This window comes from Tenrec ecaudatus, chromosome 11 (genome assembly GCF_050624435.1).
Source record: "Tenrec ecaudatus isolate mTenEca1 chromosome 11, mTenEca1.hap1, whole genome shotgun sequence".
NCBI classification, from domain to species: domain Eukaryota; kingdom Metazoa; phylum Chordata; class Mammalia; order Afrosoricida; family Tenrecidae; genus Tenrec; species Tenrec ecaudatus.
The window spans coordinates 109,579,321-109,599,187 of record NC_134540.1 but is presented as its reverse complement, the minus strand read 5'-3'; the positions used below and the strand labels follow the sequence as shown (position 1 = coordinate 109,599,187).

At 38.2% G+C, this 19,867-nt stretch overlaps 1 protein-coding gene across 1 annotated transcript in view; it reads right to left on the bottom strand.

Moving 5' to 3' along the window:
* The window catches only part of SCEL (sciellin), an 82,183-nt gene that overhangs the window by 16,218 nt on the left and 46,098 nt on the right, over positions 1–19,867 (bottom strand). The window contains exons 14-18 of the mRNA XM_075562699.1: positions 16,959–17,018; positions 11,094–11,153; positions 10,894–10,953; positions 10,696–10,752; positions 847–909 (exon numbers count right to left, since the gene is read on the bottom strand). Coding sequence (XP_075418814.1) covers positions 847–909; positions 10,696–10,752; positions 10,894–10,953; positions 11,094–11,153; positions 16,959–17,018 — 300 coding nt within the window. The remainder of the gene's footprint in view (positions 1–846; positions 910–10,695; positions 10,753–10,893; positions 10,954–11,093; positions 11,154–16,958; positions 17,019–19,867) is intronic.

Genomic DNA, 19,867 nt, shown 5'->3' with positions numbered 1-19,867 from the left:
TGCCATTTGTTTTGTAATTGACCGTGGTATATGAGATTGTGCCTTGTTTCCTAAGAATAGATAGTGGTTCCAGTGACTGGTTGCCTAATTGTCCACCAGCTTGTCCATTTTACCTCGAAAAAGCAAACACAAATATTTGACGCTGAAAATTAAGACTACTTAGAATGTCTTCATTTTATTAAACTTTTGCTCAATTTATATGGTTTGACATACAATAAACCTGGGCATGATAGAATGGATTCTTCAGAGGTAAAATACAGATCATTTATACTATTTTATGCCCTCCTCCATAGAATCATTATCTCACTCTTGAGATTATGCCACTTTACCTAACTCTAGGATAGAAAACCTTTCTAGCAAGGGAGGAAAGTAACTGAAATAGGTTCTAGTAAGTTGTCATGTCAGCAGTGTCATTTTAGAAATCTTTCCTTGTGCAATATATTAGAAAGTTCATGTTGTAGCTGTGGTGGATCCGTGCCTTTCTCTAGTGCGAGGTGTCCAAGGTATTCCCCAAGGCCCTTCCTGCTGAAAACCTACCACAGCACAGCAACTAGAGGTACATCTTCACCGGCCACGTAAAGTCAGGAACTGTGCATTTCCGTGATACCCTTTACACTCAGAACAGAACAGCAGGTGCTACACCAGAAATTCTAACAGAATTAGAAATTTGATCATTCTTCCCTATTAACTTAGCAGTACTCTATCCTACTGTTCTTTGTATTTAGATGGTGTTTCTAGAGAAATATTGTAATACAATTCCACCCCCAGAAAAACTTCTAAGAATATCTAATTTATACAAGTTCACATGGAATTTATAAGAATTCAAGCAAATTAGAGAAATCTTACCTTCCATTCTTATTTTGAGACATATTGGAATTTCCTTTAATTAAAATTTCCAGGTCCTCGTCTCTGTAGGGGAAGAAAGCAAATATATACACACACAAAGAATGGTAAAAAAATCTAGTTACAAAATAATTTCAGAAAATGAACCAATTAAAAAAATAAAAACAATCAGTAGGTGATTTTTAATACAAGTCATTATTGGTAGTCTACAAAGATAGGGGCAATTGGAAATCTCAAACGGTTTGAGCTATTTGATCTATAAACTCAATTATGAGATCATGCCTTGTGTTCTGAGAGAGAGAGAGAGACATAAAGAACAATTTCTTTGGAAGGATAAAAACAAGTGATTTATATTTACACTGAAATAACATTTAATGAATATTAACTTTTGTCATTACGTACTAAATTATGGAAAAATTAATTGAAAAAAGCAAATCTCACAAAGTCATGTGGAGCAATGCTTGAAGCTCAGGAAGAATAAGTGACTTCCCAAAGCAAATTTGTGAATGAGTAGAGGTTTATGGCACCTGCCCAGAGAAAATAAATCCTTACATTTTTAATTAGAGACGTCATGTAGGCTTCCAAATCACAAAATAAACGAGAGTTTGAGGAGGAGAAACAGGAAGATTTGATCCTCAAATTTGGGATTGCATAAATGATTTGACACTCTTTCATGAGAAACAATGCCCTCTGGTAAGTCATTTATGTATTACTTATTTTTATATTTAAATTAACTCAGTGGCCGTGGGTAGCTATTTATATAGTTGGTGTCGCTCTGATTGCTTTGAACCAATAGAATCATGACAAAGGCATTTCCAAACTAATGAGAAAAACTCTAAAGCTTTGCTTAGGAGTCAGAAGAATAAGATCCAGTTCTCCCCCACTGCTTCTTGAGGGAAGTTATTCAACTTCTTGGAATTTAGCTTAGTAAAGTAGGACCATAACACTTAATCTCATAAGGTTGTGGTGAGAATAAATAAGCTACTGTCAATAAAACTGGAAGCACAACTGTCACAGTTTGGATTAACTGAAAAGTACATGACAAATTATTGTATTGAATTTAATTGAAGAAGATACAGTAACAGTTTTGATAGCCGCAGCATAGAACTAAGTGCTATTTGATTCCACAGCTTTGAAGGATGACTTTTAAATTTTTATTTCTGTGTTACTTTTTCTTCCTATTGATCTACCTGCCTGTGGTCTTCAATAGTGGAATTAAATAAATTTATAGGTTGACTTAATAGGAACAGTTCTACTTTGTCCTTTAAGGTTCCTCTGAGTCTGAATTGACTTAAATGGCCCAGGATACAGAATCCTACTCAGAAAATTAATTACCAATAAGGATGCAAAATATAAATAAAATATTCTTACTTATATGTACATTGAAACTGAATGATAATACTCTTTTAACATTATGTAGTAGATAAAAATCTATAAATTAGACAACAGCTCATGGCCATGCTTTGAAATACTATCTGCATACTTTTGAAAATGTAGAAATTAGGTCATATTATTTTTTAATGTACGTTATTATAGAAAAATACCAATTCATGTTTGTAAAAATACACAGCTTCAGAAGTAGCTCAGACATAAAATCATTTGATTCTATAGTCTAAATGATGTAAAATTAAAACTGAATTCCTAAACATAACTACTAGACTGTATAAAGACATCTCCCATAAAGACATCTTCCAGCTCATCTCCTTCAAATATAAAAGCCAAATATGGCATTTTGTATATCCCTAACTCATTACTAGAGTCACAGTTTTGGCCTCAGAGACCACTCTACTATCTTCATTACCTAAACATTAAATGATCCTGCCTTTAACATTTTAAATAATGCTGCATACATACTCGGGGATAATGTAATCAAACCAAATAGAGAAGCATAGCATTCTATGATTCAGTTTCCCAGGAATGCCAAAGTGGAAGCGTTGGCAGCTGGAGATCCCCAAGAAGTGTCTCTGTGGGGCACTAGAACCTTGCTTCATAGAGTGATTCTTTCCTACCGTTGACCTTGGACATCGGACACCATTCTTTAAAGAAGGTGGTGGTTTTTGTTATAGTTTGAATATAGGGTCATATTATCAGGGGTTAATACACATTACAAAATAAAGGCCTGACAATCTGCCTCAGTAAAGATTAAAGCTAAGAGAACCCTCTGGAATAGTTCTTCTACTCCATAACACTTGTCCCCATGAATTGGAATTGACTCAACAAGGTTTTTGGTTGGTTGGTTTGTTTTTCGGAGGGGAGGGGGTTAACATGACCATCCACATAGAAGCCTGGTGGTGTCGTTGTTAGACATTGAGCTGATAACTGCAAGGTCTACACTAGTCATCCTGCCAAAGAAAGACGGGGCTTTCTACTCTTTTTCCTAGCCTCAGAACCCACTGGGGCAGTTGTACCCTGAAGTATAGGGTCACGATGCGTCAGCATCAACTCAATGGCAGGGTGGTTTGTTCTTGCACATTGAAGTTGCATAAATAGTTGTGGAATTGCTTAAATTAAATCGCCTTTGTTTTTCTCCTTTCAAAAAGACCTCTTACTACATCACTTATCTTTGAGGAAAGATAATCAAAGGGTCTCAGGGGAAGATGTCAAGCTAAGACCTAGATTAAGGAAGTCCGGTCAATCCACTACTAGATAAGTGTGCATCAAACAGAAAAAGATCAGTAAAGCCAATTATAGACCTTTTTCTCCATTTCACCCATGACTTGCCTTCCTTTAATCTTGAATTGTACATGATTCTTTTTTTCATATGGCTTGAAACTGTGACGTTCCCCCTGAATTTTAGTTCTGCTCCTGCCCTCACAATAGAATTAGGTTTCGTTCTATTCTTGATTTCTGCAGATATTGTATCTGCTCTGTCTAGAACTTTCCCCCTACAATTATCTACCTGGACATGTACATCTACATATGTATATGCTCTGCGAAGGCTCTCCTGTGTTGTAGATCCTGCCACTGGCTCATCCTCATCCAACATTCAGGTCTTGGAACTTGAGCTTTCAGCCTATCATCTGACTTCCAGATTCAAGGATTTCTCCGCTTCTTTAGCTTTGTGAAACAGTGGCCTGTCATGTGGTATGTCAGTTGGGAGATGTGCCAGTTTCTGAAGTCCCATGAGTCAACAGCGTGTCATGAGTCATCTGACTTACCTTTTATAGGCTTGACCATTCCTGGGGTCACATGAGTCAAGAAACGTCTCTGTCCTGATACCTGACACACAGATTTGGGTCTTCTCAGCCTTCACAATTACATCAGCCATTTTCCTGAAATAACACCCCTTCACAATCTTTCTCTCCTCTGGATTTGCTTCTCTAAAGAACCCAGCCGAAGAAATGATGTACACTTCAAAGAAGTTTTCAACCAAAGTGATACAACAGTGAACTATTGAATAAGTCATATTATTAGTAGCTTCATGGCATTTTTCTATGTTCGTTAGGCAATATTATACATTGTTTGGTAAAATAGATTTGAATTTTTATAGGGTTAATCTATGATCATAGGCGAAACAAAATAGAGAAATCCAAGTTTTGTAAAGTACAAATGTGTATTGCTTTGGTTGTTCCTCCTGATGAATGTCATTAACTAGATTTGAAGATGCAAACAAAAAAAGTTCAGACTGTCTATAAATGTCTCAGGTTAAAGACTAAAAATAAATTTTTGTTCCTTAATTAAGACATCTATCACATGGTGTCTTTTATCTGTGATAGAAGACAAACAGCTGTGAGTCAGAGTGTGAAAAAAGGAGATTATTATAAGAAACCCAACAAGATGCTGCATGGTAGAGCAAAGAGATGATTCTGAGCACTTCCCGTGACAGTGACAGCAGAAAGAAGGTATACGTTTGCATATTTATGAGCAGTTGTAATTAATGTCAATATACCACCAGTTCCCTGTATATATAAAGGAATGTTGATGAGCTGATCGTTAGTAGTTGCTACCGAAAACAATTTTTTAAATGTAGATTTCAAAGTGTTTGAAAAAGAAATGAAGTTATCTGTGGTTTAAAGCAAGGACCCTTGTTGGTACGATGATTAAGTGCTCAGCTATTCACCAAAAGTTTGGGAATTGCAGCCTACCAGCTGCCCTGAGGAAGAAAGATCTGTCGTCTGTATCCATATGGTTATAGCCCTGGAAAAATGTATGGGGCAGCTCTACCCCATCGTACAGGTTAGAGTGGGTTGGGATTCAGCTCAATGACACTAGATGTGGTTGATTTGGGAAAGACTAAAGCGAACGCACAATATTTGGTTATAATCATTTATCCATATTGTAGTAATTTAATTAATTAACACTCCATTAAGATATATAGTATTCCATTACAGAGAGAACTAAGAGAAAAAAATAGAGATTCTAGGGACCTATAAATGATGCCTCTCTCTATACAACTTTTCCTCGGATAAGCTCTGCAGAAGAGAAAGCTGCTGACTCACTGCTAATGCCATGCTTCTATTCTCTGGGAGGGGACATATGTATCAATCAAGCAGTAATGGTTTTCTCTCTCCACAGATTAATATGAAATTCGTTTTGCATTGTTGCTCACATTTACAAAATTAAGAGTCTCCATATAAAAATATACTATGGTATTTCTCTTATGCCAGGAATTTTGATGCCTGACATAAAGCTTAAGCGTAGAACTTTAGTCTAAAAGAACTATTTTATTTGTCGACAAAGGAATACAGAATTTGGTACAATAATTGGTTCAATTCTTTGATTCTATGGATGTTGGAAAATGAATCAATTTGTGTGTGTGTGTGTGTGTGTGTGTGTGTTTTAATTAAGCACTGGACTGCTAACCAAAAGATTGGTGGTTCAAACCCATCAGTGGCTGCAGAGGTCTTTCTGGTGACCTGTTTCATAATGTTACAACCTAGAAAACCCTACAGAACAGTTCTACTCTGTCACATGGGGTCACTATGTGTCGGAACCACGATGGCACCTAACAACAATACATTATGGAGTGTAACAGTTCTAGAAAGAAACTGAAGAATGTAGGTACTTTAAACATAAGATATGACCAAGAATTTTAGAGGTTTTGATTCATCGCAGCTTATTGAGATTGTTACGAGCAGGTTATTCACTGGCCTAAGCAGGGAGACCAGTCATAAGAAATCAAATGATTTTAGAATTTACATTTACTCACAGAGGTGTTGAATATGAAAATTGGAAGATGGAGGATGTGCTTCATTTAGATGGCTTGCCATAGGACCATGATTAGTTTGAGATGCTGTCTTTATTCACAGAATATTTGTCTAGACATGTGGCTAAAGTAATGAACATGGCAGAACTGGGCCCTCTCCTGCAGATGGTGTAGTCAAAGAGAGATGATTTAAGAGACTTCTCTAAGAGGCGAGCAGTGGAGAGAGGAAGGAACATGAACTTGAGAAGACCTGGGAGAAGTCTCCATGCAGATATGATGGGTGAGGGAGGGCTTCTCAGAGACGAAGCTGAAGGCACCCAGCTGACACAGAAAGAAGGAGCTGTTGTTAGGTGCCATCGAGCTGGTTTATGCCCATAACAACCCTCGTTTGGCTCTCGTGGACGTCTTCAGCTTTAACCTGAACTTACATACAAGCAATTGATGGTCTGTTTACAATCAGCCCCTGGCCTGATTTTTAAATGCTGATAACTGGGCTTCTCCATCATCCTTTCCCAAGATATACTCAATTTTATTTCTGTGTATTCCATCTGAAGAAGTCCATGTAAATAACCACCTTTGGTGTTGTTGACAACTGTTATTTCCTAAGAAAAAGTTGACAGTCTTGCAAAATTCTATCAAGAGATCTACAACTTCATTTCTATCAATAAGACCATACTTTCCAACTACTGCTTCTTCCTCTTATTACCAATTTTGGTATTCCAATCATCAATAATTATCAATGCATAGATGCTATCGATACACCAGCACTGAGGAGGAGAAAAGAGGTGCAAGTCAGAGGTGTGCACATGATGGGTCTCTTTTGGGTTGAGAGTGATAGGGAAGGGGAGAGAGGAAGATGGCCCATGGAAGCCAAAATATTGTTGACTCTGGAAATCAAGTAAAGGAACATGACTGTGGTCCAATAGCATTGAGAAGCAACAGAATGATTTTACTAAAAAGAACAGTATAGTGAGGCAAATAGAGGAGGAGTCAGAGGATACATACGGATCAATAAAGAAGCTGCAATAATCATCTAGAACCTAGAAAATAGCGGTGGCAGGGAAGGCAAAGTGTGCTGGACTAATGCTTGAGGTAATTAGAAACCAGCAAATGTGGTTGATTGGTTGTGGGTAATGAATCATCTGAAAGAGTCATCTTTACCCCTAGGTGTGCATCTTGAACAAAACTCTGAGAAACACACAATAAAAAGAAGAAATTCATTTTGTAAGACATTTACTTTGTGCAATCAGAAAAATTAGAAGGTATCATTTCTCAGCCTTTTGGCTAAAGTCAAGTGTAAACACTTAGACATGTGGCTTAGCAAATGTTGTCTGCAAGTGAATTTTTTCTGACTCACACTGACTTTAAATCAGAGTAGAACTCTGCCATAGAGTTTCCTATGCTGGACTCTCTAGGAGAACAGAGTCAAGTCTTTCCTCCCATGGAGCTCCTGGTTGACCAGAACCATTGTATCACTTGGAGCATTTGCTTTAGAAATAGGAAGACTTTAAAGAGTTGATAGCTTATACTACACACAAACTCACCAAGCTCATTTTTATTGAGTGGGTTCCAAATCATATTGACCCTATACGACAGAATAGAACTGCCTTTGTGGGTTTTCGAGACTAAACCTTTAAAGGAGTAGGAAACCTTATATTTCTGCCATGAAGTAACTGGTGGGTTCAAACCACTGATGTTATGGTTAGAAACACCCCTCCTAACCCACTACACCAATATAATGAAGCATTTTTTGTATTTCAGATACATGGTGTGTTTGCTAATGGTAAATGTAAAGACATAAATGTCACTAGACACATGAAAATTATTTGAGGGCAGTAACTTAGAGCTTTAATAGTCTAGCAGTTCATAGGCTACAGATAACTGAATCTCTCTCTTTAACCTGGACCATTCAAGTGTGAAATTAAGTACCAAATAAATACAAATATTCGTTATAAAAATTCTTCTCTTTACATATAATTGATTAGGAATTACCAAAATGGGAACTATATACTTTAAAAATTAACCTTTTTCTAGTGCCATAAAGGAAAAAAATCTCAGAGGAAAGTTATCGTTGTCAAGATAACCATTTGGCAGAGGGCTAATGAAGGGAAGGGAAAGAGGCAGAAAGGGAGGGATGCAGAGGGAACAAAACTATCACCGCTCAGACACGGGACATAAAAGCCATTATTAGTTACAGTTATAATGTGGTTATAAAGCCATTATTAGTTACAGTTATAATGTGGCTATTATCACTTCCAACCTTATTGGAAGCCTACTAACCCTGCTCTGGTACAATAAAAAGTCTACTCCAACAAATACCATTTCAATAGTTATATTGAACAAATACATTCCTTCACAATTATTGATGACAGGTCCCACACCAAAAATCCACAGGCATTCTACTATTAGAAAATATCCAGATGACAATTACTATCTCTTTTCCCTGTCATTTTAACAACACTAGAATAAATGTATCTGATTGTAATTAGTTTACTGCATGTGAAGAGATGAGAGAGAGCCCTGTAGGAGGTATGAAGAATGTAAAGGAGAGTCTGAGCTAATTCATTCACAAAGTTTTTGTTTTTCTTCAGGGCAATGTAGTTAGAAGGACCTGGGATTAAATCCAGCATGTGTTTTTGTTAGGGAGCTAGCATAGGGACTGGGGTGTCCATTACACATGCTCAGAGGTCTGAGCTACCGGCTCATGAAGGAGTGGCACACTGCGCATGCGCTGGTTTCTGGCCAGGTGGGTGGGCGCGGTACCTGGATTGGCCTACCTAGGCCAGGTGAATTCAATTCAGCCAATGGGATTGACCAGGGTCGTCCACCACGCCTCCCCGCGGAATAATTAAAAAGGCAGGAGCCCAGAGCCCACTGCATGACTTTCTGAGCAGCATCTAGGGAGGCTGCATGGGGTCAGGTGCCCTGCGGGTGCCTTTGTAAACCTGAAACTTCTTCTAACCAGGCTTCAGCATGAATTCTTTCTCTTGTGGAGCCCAGGACAGAGGTATATCTCTCCCTCGAGAGATCTAACATTTTCTTTCTTGAGATGTTATTTACTACTCATATATTATGGTTTCCTCTTCAAAAGATAAGGTGTATAAATAAATATTTTCTTATGGGATTAGTGTGAAGATTAAATATATACAAATGTTCAGCAACACCATGTGTGTTTCATAAATGCTACTCTCTAACTAGCAATTGTTCTCAAACTGCTTTAGTCCCATCTTGTTTCAAAGGCCCCAATACCCTCATGATAAAAATGTAGAAACCAACCAAGTAAAATAAAGTTCGCACACAGGACAACTTCAACTAGGAGTGATCCACCCCAGGCCAGTGAGAGTATTGTACTCTTTCCTCTCTTACCTTTTTATTTATTAATTTGATTTATAAAACTTTGATTCCTCATGAAACCAAGCTGGGGAGCAAAAGCAGAGACAGCTAGACCAAAGACAGAAGCAAGAGAGGCTCCCCTGTATAACTGAGAGAGGCTAGAGCTCAGAGAAACTCCACGAGTAAGGCCTTCTCTCCCTTAAAAATACTTTTTAAAGTATTATTGCCTCTGAGACTGAGAACCAGCACCATCTTGAGACCTACATTCCCCAGAATCCCTTGCACTTGACGCCATCTATTGGTAATAGAGAAATTGTACTGTAATTCCCAGAATCATTCATTCCCCCACCCCCAACTTTTAAGTTCCTCCTGTACTTGTGCAAGATGAGCCATGTCTGTTATTTGACCTCTCTAGCTTTTTAGGGCATAGTACAGCTCTTCAGCATTGTTTCTATGGCTGAACAGAGTCATTCCTTTTCTTGGTAAAAAACAAGAACCTCCTTCTAAAAACACTAGCAATAATACTTATTATGAAAAAAATCTGAAGTCAGCAAAACAATTTGAATTCCCATATAGTATATTCTTGAATATTTTGCCTGTTAATAGATTTTAGGCCAAAGATATTACTGTATGTAATCGATTGTAAGCCCACTCAAATATCAGCCGAGTCACCTAATTTTACCACGAAGCTGCATAAAATGTGCTTTACATGAGTACATACGGTACCTCAATATGTGAATGATATTTACTGAATACACAATGGAAATGTGAGGTTCAAATCTATTGCAATAGTTTGGGAGCCCACACTAGTTGTGTATTTAAGTTTCTGAATACCCTCAATATCTTTTCAAATACTCTACAGCCCTGGTGGCATAGTGGTTACACACTGGACTGTGAACCACAAGGTCAGCAGTTTGAAACTACCAGGCACTTTGTGGGAGAAAGATGAAGCATTCTACTCCGGTAAAGAATTACAGTTTTGAAACCAACAGGAGTAGTTCTATTCTGTCCTATAGGGTCATGATGAGTCACACTTGACTTTGTGAGTTTGCTTTTGAGTCTTATGTAAAACGTAAGTTCGGTTCATATATATATATATTCCCCTCATTTTTTATTGCAGTCCTGTAATTTTATTTCCTATGCATAACAATCACAAAGCCCATTAGGGCAAAGCAGAAGCACAGAACTAATTCTAAGACAGCACACTTGATTTCAGAAGAGTGTAGTAGTGTTGGCAGGAGATACTTATTGCAGGTGATAAATATGCCCTGCTTTGTAAAAACAAATGAAAATCTTTAAGAAAACAAATAAAGAAACAAAGTTTCTAATCTAAACTTGAGAACATTTCAAGAAAATCAGACAAGGTCATTTACCGCTTATTGTTTCTGATAGCTGAAGGTTTCACTTTAATAAGATTGTCCAACTCGTCACTATTTAAAACAGAAAGAGACAGAAATTCAGGTTAGTGACATACATTTTGATTGGTGTTTGTTCATGAAACAAAATCACAAACCCCCCTGTACCGAGGGGCAACAGGTGACGATATGAAATGGTTGACGTCATAGGCTTACCTCTGATTGCTCCTGATACTTGCAGGGTTCACTTTGATGAAGCTATCAAGGTCTTGGTTTCTTTAAGAAGAGAAATAAAAAGATAATAGATTAATTATAAAGATATTGGATAATCTCATTAAGGTTATAAGTCTGTTTGAAGAAACAACAAAATAAGATATTCTTGACCAAAACACATGAAAATAGATAGTTTCTATTACCTTTGGTTGTTCCTTAGAGTTTCGGGATTAACTTTGATGAGTTTATCAAGATCTTGGTTGCTTTAAGTGGGGGAAAAAATAAAGCAGCTTGCGTTAGAGAATATGGGGGTTTAAGTCACTGCAAATGTAAAGGATTGGGTATTTTAGCATTTAACATGAAGCGTATTTGCTTTGCCTACACCAGCCTTGAAATGAATTTTCTAACTGATCCAGGGGAGGGCAAATTATGTTGTATCAAAAGAAAAGTTACCCTGATTTTATGCACTTTATTGGCTGAGCCTATCTGCAGGGGCCTATGTACATAGGATAGGATTTCCTTGACTGAAACTGGACTGGGCTAGACTGGACTAATTTACAAGGGAAAACTGGTTAAGTATTACACAGTAAATATCTAGTGGTTTTAAATTTTTCACTATTGACTATTTTAACATTGTGAAGTTCCAAAAGCTTCTAATGTCCTTGTCATTTTTAATCTGTATTTACCAACTAATGGTGTAATTTTTTAGAAATCTGGGATTATTCTTTTCCTGATTTTATTTATTTTTTATTAATCATTTTACCGGCAGCTCTTACGGATAGTGTAACAATCCATATTTTAATTAGATCAAGCATGATTTTACAACTGCTACGACCATCAGTTTCAATACATTTTTTCTTTCTTCTTGAACTCTTTGATTTCAGTTCCCCTTTATCCCTCCCCTCCCCTTATTAGCCATGTATCCATTTACCTGCTATTCTGATTTTTGTTCCTCTCAAGTGGGGTTATACAGTCATCATTGCTGTCAGCTTTCTCTTCCCCTTCTTTTCCCCAACCCCCATGCCCTCTCTTCTCTTACCCTCAGGGAATCATTCCTCCCGTTACTTTTCTGAAAGGTTATCTATCTTGACTTTCATACATTGAGTGCTCTTAATTATACCAATGAACATATGCCGGTCTACCAAGATTAATGAGGTAAAAAAAGAGTCATAATAGTAATAGACATAAAGAACTAGAGGATAGTTACATGTTTCATCAGTACTATACTGCTCCCTAGATTTATTATCCCTTTCATGTGGCCTTTCTGTGAGGGACTGTCCAATTATCTTACATTTTTTCCACCCACAATTGATTATTTCTTCAGCATCCTATGCTATTCACTGCCTCAGGACATAGCAAGAAATCACAGGATTACTAGAACTTGATTTTGCTATCATCTTGAATAGCACTCCTTCTTCCAATGATCCTTTTTCTTAAATAAAATTAAAATATATCTTGTTTATTATAAACATTAACAACAACAAAAAAATAAACAACCCAATGAAAACTAAGTGGGGAAAGACTAATATAGACATTTTTCCAAACAGGATCTACAAATGGCCAACAAGCACTCACATGAAAAGATGCTCAACATCGTTAGTCATTAGGGAAAGACAAAGGTCTAACTCGAATCCTTCCCTGAAGAATTCTGCACCTTGCATAAGCAAAAGTGGTGAAGAAAGCTCATGGTGCCCGGCTATCAAAAGATATAGCGTCTGGGGTGTTAAAGACTTGAAGGTAAACAAACGGCCATCTAGCTCAGAAGCAACAAAGCCTACATGGAAGAAGTACACTAGCTTGTGTGATCATGAGGTGTTGAAGGGATCAGGTATCAGGCATCAAAGAACAAAAACTCAAATCATTGTGAATAAGGGGGAGTGCAAATTGGGGACCTAAAACCCATCTGTAAGCAATTGGACATCCCCTTACAGAAGGGTCACAGGGAGGAGATGAGCCAGTCAGGGTGCAGCATAGCAACGATGAAACATACAACTTTCCTCTAGTTCTTTAATGCTTCCTCACCCCCACTATCATGATCCCAATTCTAACATACAAATCCAGCTAGACTAGAGGGTGTACACTGGTACAGATTTTACTGGTAGGAATTGTAAACACAGGAAATCCAGGACAGATGATCCCTTCAGGACCAGTGCTGAGAGTGTATGGATTGTGATAAGAGTTGTACGAGCCCCCAATAAAATGATTAAATAAATAAATAAAATAACAAAAAGAATCCTGCACTTTTTGATTTGCACTATTGTCAAAACTATAGTTTGCCATTCTTTTTCTTCTATCTCCATTCTTTTTTTAATTTTTAAAAATTGGGAGTTAATACATCTATCAAATCATTCCATAGTTCAGTCATGCAAAGCAGAATTGTACAACTGCTACCGTACACAGTTTCCAAACTTTTTTTTCTTTCCGGACTCCTTGACATTGTCTCCCTTTTCTATACCCCACCACTGTACACCACCCCCCAACACCCTTATTCTACATGCTGTCCCTATAGTCTCATCAATCCTGGGTTTCATGTTTTGTGTTATATGTTTTTCTATTTTTTAGTATATGAGACCCAGGATTGATGAATCTGTAGGGCCAGCAAGTCTGGCATTCTCGAAGAACTCAAATAATGTTCTTTCTCAATACTCTTTGAATTTAGGTAACCAAGGCCATATCGTGATGAGGTTGGGCTTCCTAATGAAATTGTCCAAGGGCATCCCTTACTAGCCTCAAAGAATAAGCAAGTGCCTTATCTTGATGGAAAAATAAAACAAATTCCTCACAGAACTTTCTTGACCTTTTTCTCACAAATAACAGGTTTTCATTTCCTTAAAAGTTCATCCCTATGTTCATCCTGTGTTCTTGGAGAAAATCTATCAAAATTACCCCTTTGGAATTGCAATTCTGAGTTGACCTTTCCATCTTGACTTGAACTGACTTAAATACCCTTACAAACTACTGTGATGACTAGCCGATTTTTAAAGACACCTTAAGGAGCCCTGGTGGTGTTGTGGGGTAAGCATTGGACTGCTAAGCCTAAGATTGGCCGTTCAAGCCTAACAGCTACTCCTTGGGAGAAAGAGAAGGTTGTCTGCTGCTGTAAGAGGGTCTCAGGAGCCAGAATCATCTGCATGGCAGTGGGTTCTGGGTAAATGAGACTGAGGCAAGTGTGTTGCTGAGAGAATTGGTCTGCAGTCAACCACTGATCACAGAGATAAATTCATGATTTTTTTCCTTTTCAAATGTGATTTGTTTGAAACAAACTTAGGTGTGTATGAATTGGGATCTTAGTAGGAACACTTTTTAATCTACCTCATACATGTATAATTTGTGCTATCACTACTTCTGAAAAGAAACACCGTATGTTAATGAAGCAAGGATGATGTCATAATTCCAAATTGCCTTGACTGACAGTATAAAGCAATGTGTCCTCGTTAATTGAAAAAAAACAAATAGAGAGAATGTTTTGAGACCCTAGACTTTGCCAATACAGAAATGCTCTATCTAAATTCTATTCATGGAATGAGTAATATTTCCCACACTCAATTTAATGAAAATATTTCATTTGCTTGGCTTAAGGATTTATTAAAGGATACATTCGAATATTGAAGCATTAACACTTTAATAATGTTTAAAAGCTGTGAAATTACTTTGAGTGATTTGCATATTTGTGGTTTTGTCCCCTGTGGAAGGAGCACTGGTGGTGCAGTGGTTAAAGCACTTGCAGTCAAGGAAAAGGTTGGTGGTTCCAAACCACTAGTGACCGTAAGGGAGGAAGAGGTGGCAGTCTGCTGTCCTGATGTTCATCCTTGGAAACCGTAAGGTGGAGTTCTACTCCGTCCTCTAGGGGCTCTGCTATCATGAAGTTTGGCTTTGTTTGGTCCTTTATGTAGTAATCCTTCAAGTGACTGTGTGAGAGAAATTAAAGACACTTTCTGGCCATCCTTTGGGAAACTGCGGTAGTAAGCCTCCCCAATTGAGGTGCGTCATTAGCTTTTCTTTGTTTTGAAATCACATTCTGTGTACTGTGATGTACAGACCAGGAGTTGAACCGGCAGCTAGGACTTACGGAAAACAATGAGGCTTTGACCCTCTCCTCAGTACTCTGACCTATGAAATGGGGAGAGTGGACTAGCTGATTTCTATGGTTCTGTTCATCTCTACTCCTAGGAGTCTAAGAATATGAATTTTACTGCTTGTGGCGTTTATTAAAGTAGCTAGTCAAGGTCTCTTTTTCTTTTTCAATGCAAGTCACTGACAATGCATTCGATATTCAGTAAGCGGTACAGGAGTGTTCCGAAAAGTAATATAGCAAATTGACAACTCATTGTCTTCTCGGTGCCTCCTGCTCCGTAATGAGCTCTAGCCTGTGAGAATTGTCTACTGCTAGTAAGACGGGGATGTCTACCGAATTCTCATTTTGGTGTTCATGGCCTAGTTATAAGTTGTGAAGCCAGTGGGGGCTCAGCAATGATTTGCTGCCTAAGAAACCACAGACTGCTATCAATCTTCTTCTCTAACACAGGTCAAATTATTTAACCTTTCAGAGCCTTAATTTCCTCTTTTGTGAAATGTGTAGGTTCAACTGTTACAGTGAACATCAAAATGTGTTCAAACTACTGGGCTAAGAGTTCCCCGATGTCCCTTCCACCTCTAACATCTTCTGAGTCATATATACCAACAAAATTAAAATATATAAATTATGTAAACATGCTAAAGATGTGCAATGATATAAAAATCTTTATACAGCCAGAGACAAAATGTGAATTTTATTATCTGACAGATATGATTCAAAGTATTTTCAAACATCAGTCCATCACCTTGTTGGAAGCAGCATATGATCTACAGCAAGGAACCGCATTTAATTTCTGCTGATTATCAGAAAATATATTCTTCCACAGTGAGGTGAAAAATATTGTTCTGATGTGCCTAATGACGTGGACCCATCTTTATTTTTAATTGATCCTCATTAGTAAGCTTTACTCAGTTCCAGAGAAAAGAGAATTAATATCAAACAACAAAAGCAACATAAGGCCAACTCCTGTGTTTCAAGTCATCCCCATTATCTGCTTCACCTGAGTCTAAGTGAAGCTGGGTTTCTGTCAGCTGCCTCTCTTCCTTCCTATCTACCAAACTAAAACAAAACAAAACCAAGGCTTCAAATTACGTCTTCCTGGTTCATTCAGAGCTGGTGAAGTGAATTCAACAAGGACCTGAATTTGTACCAAGATGATAACTGGAGTGGGAAAAAGAATAAATCAAAGTCCTGCTACAAACTCAATCTCCCTTTTGGGGGAAAAAAAGGTGGGGGGCAGTGTGAGAGCCCATGCGCAATAACCAAGTCTCTCTGCGGGCAGAGTGAGGCAGGAAAGTGCTTTGCTCAAAGATGACAAACAGCTGCGCTGCTCTGAATGTGAGTTGTTCTCCACACTCTCAACAACGATCCAGTCTTCTGTAGCATGCTCTGAAAGTGCATCTTCCAAGGCTCGTACTCACCTGTATTGTTTTTATACTTAGGTTCAAACTGCTATACCACTGTAAAAGCTTCAAGTTTTTATTACATCTGTTGGCTTATGTAACACATATGCTTTAGAGAAAATGCTCTATATTAAATCCAAAGGTCCTATTTTGTGTTCATTATTATTTCAATAACTGAGAATAGTTTTCAAAATTCACCTCTCAACTTTGGAAATTTTTTAGGCAAGAGAGAATAAATGATAGGGGAAGAAATGAGAACTTTTCTTTCTTTAAGACTTTCCGTTAGGGTGTTTAACTATAGGAATTATTTTAGTGTATCATTCCCATGGATAAACCCTTCTCTTTTTAAGGAAACCTAAAGTGGGGAATTCAAGTCCCGAGCTGATAATAAATCATTTCAGTATTTTATGGAATTCTCTCCCCTCAAATAAAGCCCACAGCTAGGGAGCCTGGGACAGGTACTTGAATACCAGTTTTCAGATACAAAGCTGTGATTTGGGTTCATCATTGGTTGCTTCTACACTGGGTCAGTAAATTCCACCTTACTGTTAAAGTTACATAGAAAAGTGGGGAGAGAGAGAAGAGCTCACCCTTGGTCAGTTCCACTTGCTCGAGGAACTTCTTTGATGAGCTTGTCCAGGCTCTGCCCCCTTGAAAACATAAAAGAATTGACCACGTTAGTTATCAAGTTCCATCACTAGTTGTAAGTATTTATTAAACCGAGAAACAATTTCAATCATAAAATATTTTATTTAAAAGTATTTATTAAAATAGACCATCTTAAAGGTTTTTTAAATCATTTTATTGGGGCCTCATACAACTCCTATCACAATCCATGCATACATCCATTATGTGTCAAGCACATTTATACATTTGTTGCCATCATCATTCCCAAAACATTTGCTTTCTGCTTGAGCCCTTGGTATCAGCTCCTCATTTTTCCCCCTCCCTACCTGCTCCCCCTCCCTCAGGAACTCTTGATAATTTATAAATTATTATTATTATTTTGTCATATCTTACACCGTCCAACATCTCCCTTCACCCACTTTTCTGTTGTTCATTCCCCAGGGAGGAGGTTATATGTAGATTCTTATAATTGGTTCCCCTTTTCTCCCCCACCTTCCCTTCACCCTCTCAGTATCACCACTCTCAGCACTGGTCCTAAAGGGATCATCCATCCTGGATTCCCTGTGTTTCCAGTTCCTATCAGTACCAGTGCACACCCTCTGGTCTAGCCAGATTTGTAAGGTAGAATTGGGATTACGACAGTGGGGGCGGGGCAGGAAACTTTTAGGAACTAGAGGAAAATTGTATGTTTCATCGTTGCTACACTGGAACCTGAATGGCTCATCTCCTCCCTGTGACCCTTCTTTCAGGGAATGTCCAGTTGCCTACGGATGGGTCTTGGGTCCCCACTCTGCACTCTCCCTCATTCACAATGATTTCATTTTTGTTCTTTGATATCTGATGCCCGACCCTTTCAGCACCTCATGGTCACACAGGCTGGTGTGCTTCTTCCATGTGGGCTTTGTTGCTTCTCAGCTCCATGGCCGCTTGTTTACTTACCTTCAAGCCTTTAAGACCCCAGACTCTATACTTTTGATAGTAGGCACCATCAGCTTTCTTTACCATATTTGCTTATGCACCCACTTGTCTTCAGGGATCTTGTCAGGAAGGTAAGCATCATAGAATCCCAGTTTAGTAGAACAAAATATTCTTGCATTGAGGGAGTACTTGAGTGGAGGCCCAATGTCCATCTGCTACCTTAATACTAAACCTATAAATATATGCAAATATATCTATTTCCCCATCCTCATATATAAATATATTTACATATGCACATGCCTTTATTTAGACCTCTATAAATGCCCTTAGCCTTCTAGTTCTTTCCTCTATTTCCTTAAAGCATTTTTTAATGGTGATTATATTTGCATATATTTGGACCTAACTCTAAGCAAATAAGGAGCTCTGGTGGCATAGTGGATTCTGAGTTGGTCTACTAACTGCAAGGTTAGCAGTTTGAACCAGTAAGTCACTCCTTGGGAGAGATGAGCCTTTCTGCTCACATAAACATTTACAGCTTCAGAAACCCTAGAAAACAGTTTACTCTGCCCTAACTCAATAGTAGTGGATAGGAGAAAAGCTGAAAACGGAGCCCTGGTGGTGCTGTGGGTTGGGCATTAGATTGTTAACTGAGGAGTTGGCTGTGCGTTCAAACCCACCAACCGCTCCGCAGGAGAAAGATGGGGCTGTTGGTTCCCATGCAGATTCACAACCTTGGAAATCTTACCTAGGATCGCTGTAAATCACAACCAACTTGATGCCAATAGGTTTTGCCTTAGCATAAGAATAATGAGCAATACTTAATGCTTTTGGAAAATGCAGGCATGTCAAGCACTGATTTAAGTGATTGATCTAATTGTTTAAAGCTTCATAGCAACCCCACGGCATAGAAACAAATGATCATTTCAATGTCATGGAAGGAGAACCAGACACAGAATGACAAAAGTTCCCATTTGCCTAGTAGCAGGTAGAGCTGGAATTTAACCCCAGGAAAGTGATCGTTTCATGGGAACTTCGTAACGGGGTTAATGTTGACAGTGACTGCGGAGCATCTGGTCCACTTTCCTAACTGTAAAGCTCAGAAGACTGCACTCTAAATGCCAAGTGACTGTTCCGAAGGAACACAGTGAGAAAGAGGCAAAGCCAGGCCCGAGATCCATCTCTATGGGCTCTGAACATCTTCTCATTCCCTACATTTGCCATTTTAAACAAACAAAGAAACAAGCAAATAAAAAAGCAGAAATATCCTTTCTAGGGAACTTATTAATCCAAGGTTGCCTCTTTTATATTGTGATTTAATTGACCTAAATCTTCATCATCTTTAGGAAAGACATGATAGTTTAATTATCACCTTGAACATTGAAACGAAAAGGAAAATATATTGAATATTACCGTTGGTCAACTTTTCCTGTCCTTGGGCTCACATTGATCAGAATATCGAGGTCTTCATGGCTTTAAACAAACAAACAAACAAGCAAAGCAAACAAAGGCACAGTAAGAAAAATTGCAATTCAGTCACAGGTTATTTCAATATAAAAAATAGATGCGCTCAAGATGAATTTTATTACTGTTTCAAGAGAAATATTGATTTATTTGTGTGTTTTATTTATCCAGTAAGGCTATGACGGAAATAAAACAAATTGATCGCTTTAATAAACAGCAGTTTATTTTCTCACAGGTTAAAGGGTTAGAAATCAGACTTCCGCATGCAGACTCAAGGGGAAGGCTTTCTGTCACGTTCACAGGAAGGTCCTTGTCTCTCGAACATCTGCTCCTGGTGCATCTTGAGGCTTGGTGCAGTCATTTCATTTCTCACCCTGACTTGTGGCAGCTTGTTAGCTTCCCTAATAATCCTACCCTGATTCTGTTTCAGTCACATAACAAAGACACTGCCTCCCAAATGGGATCATAACCACAGGCACAATGATTGAGATGA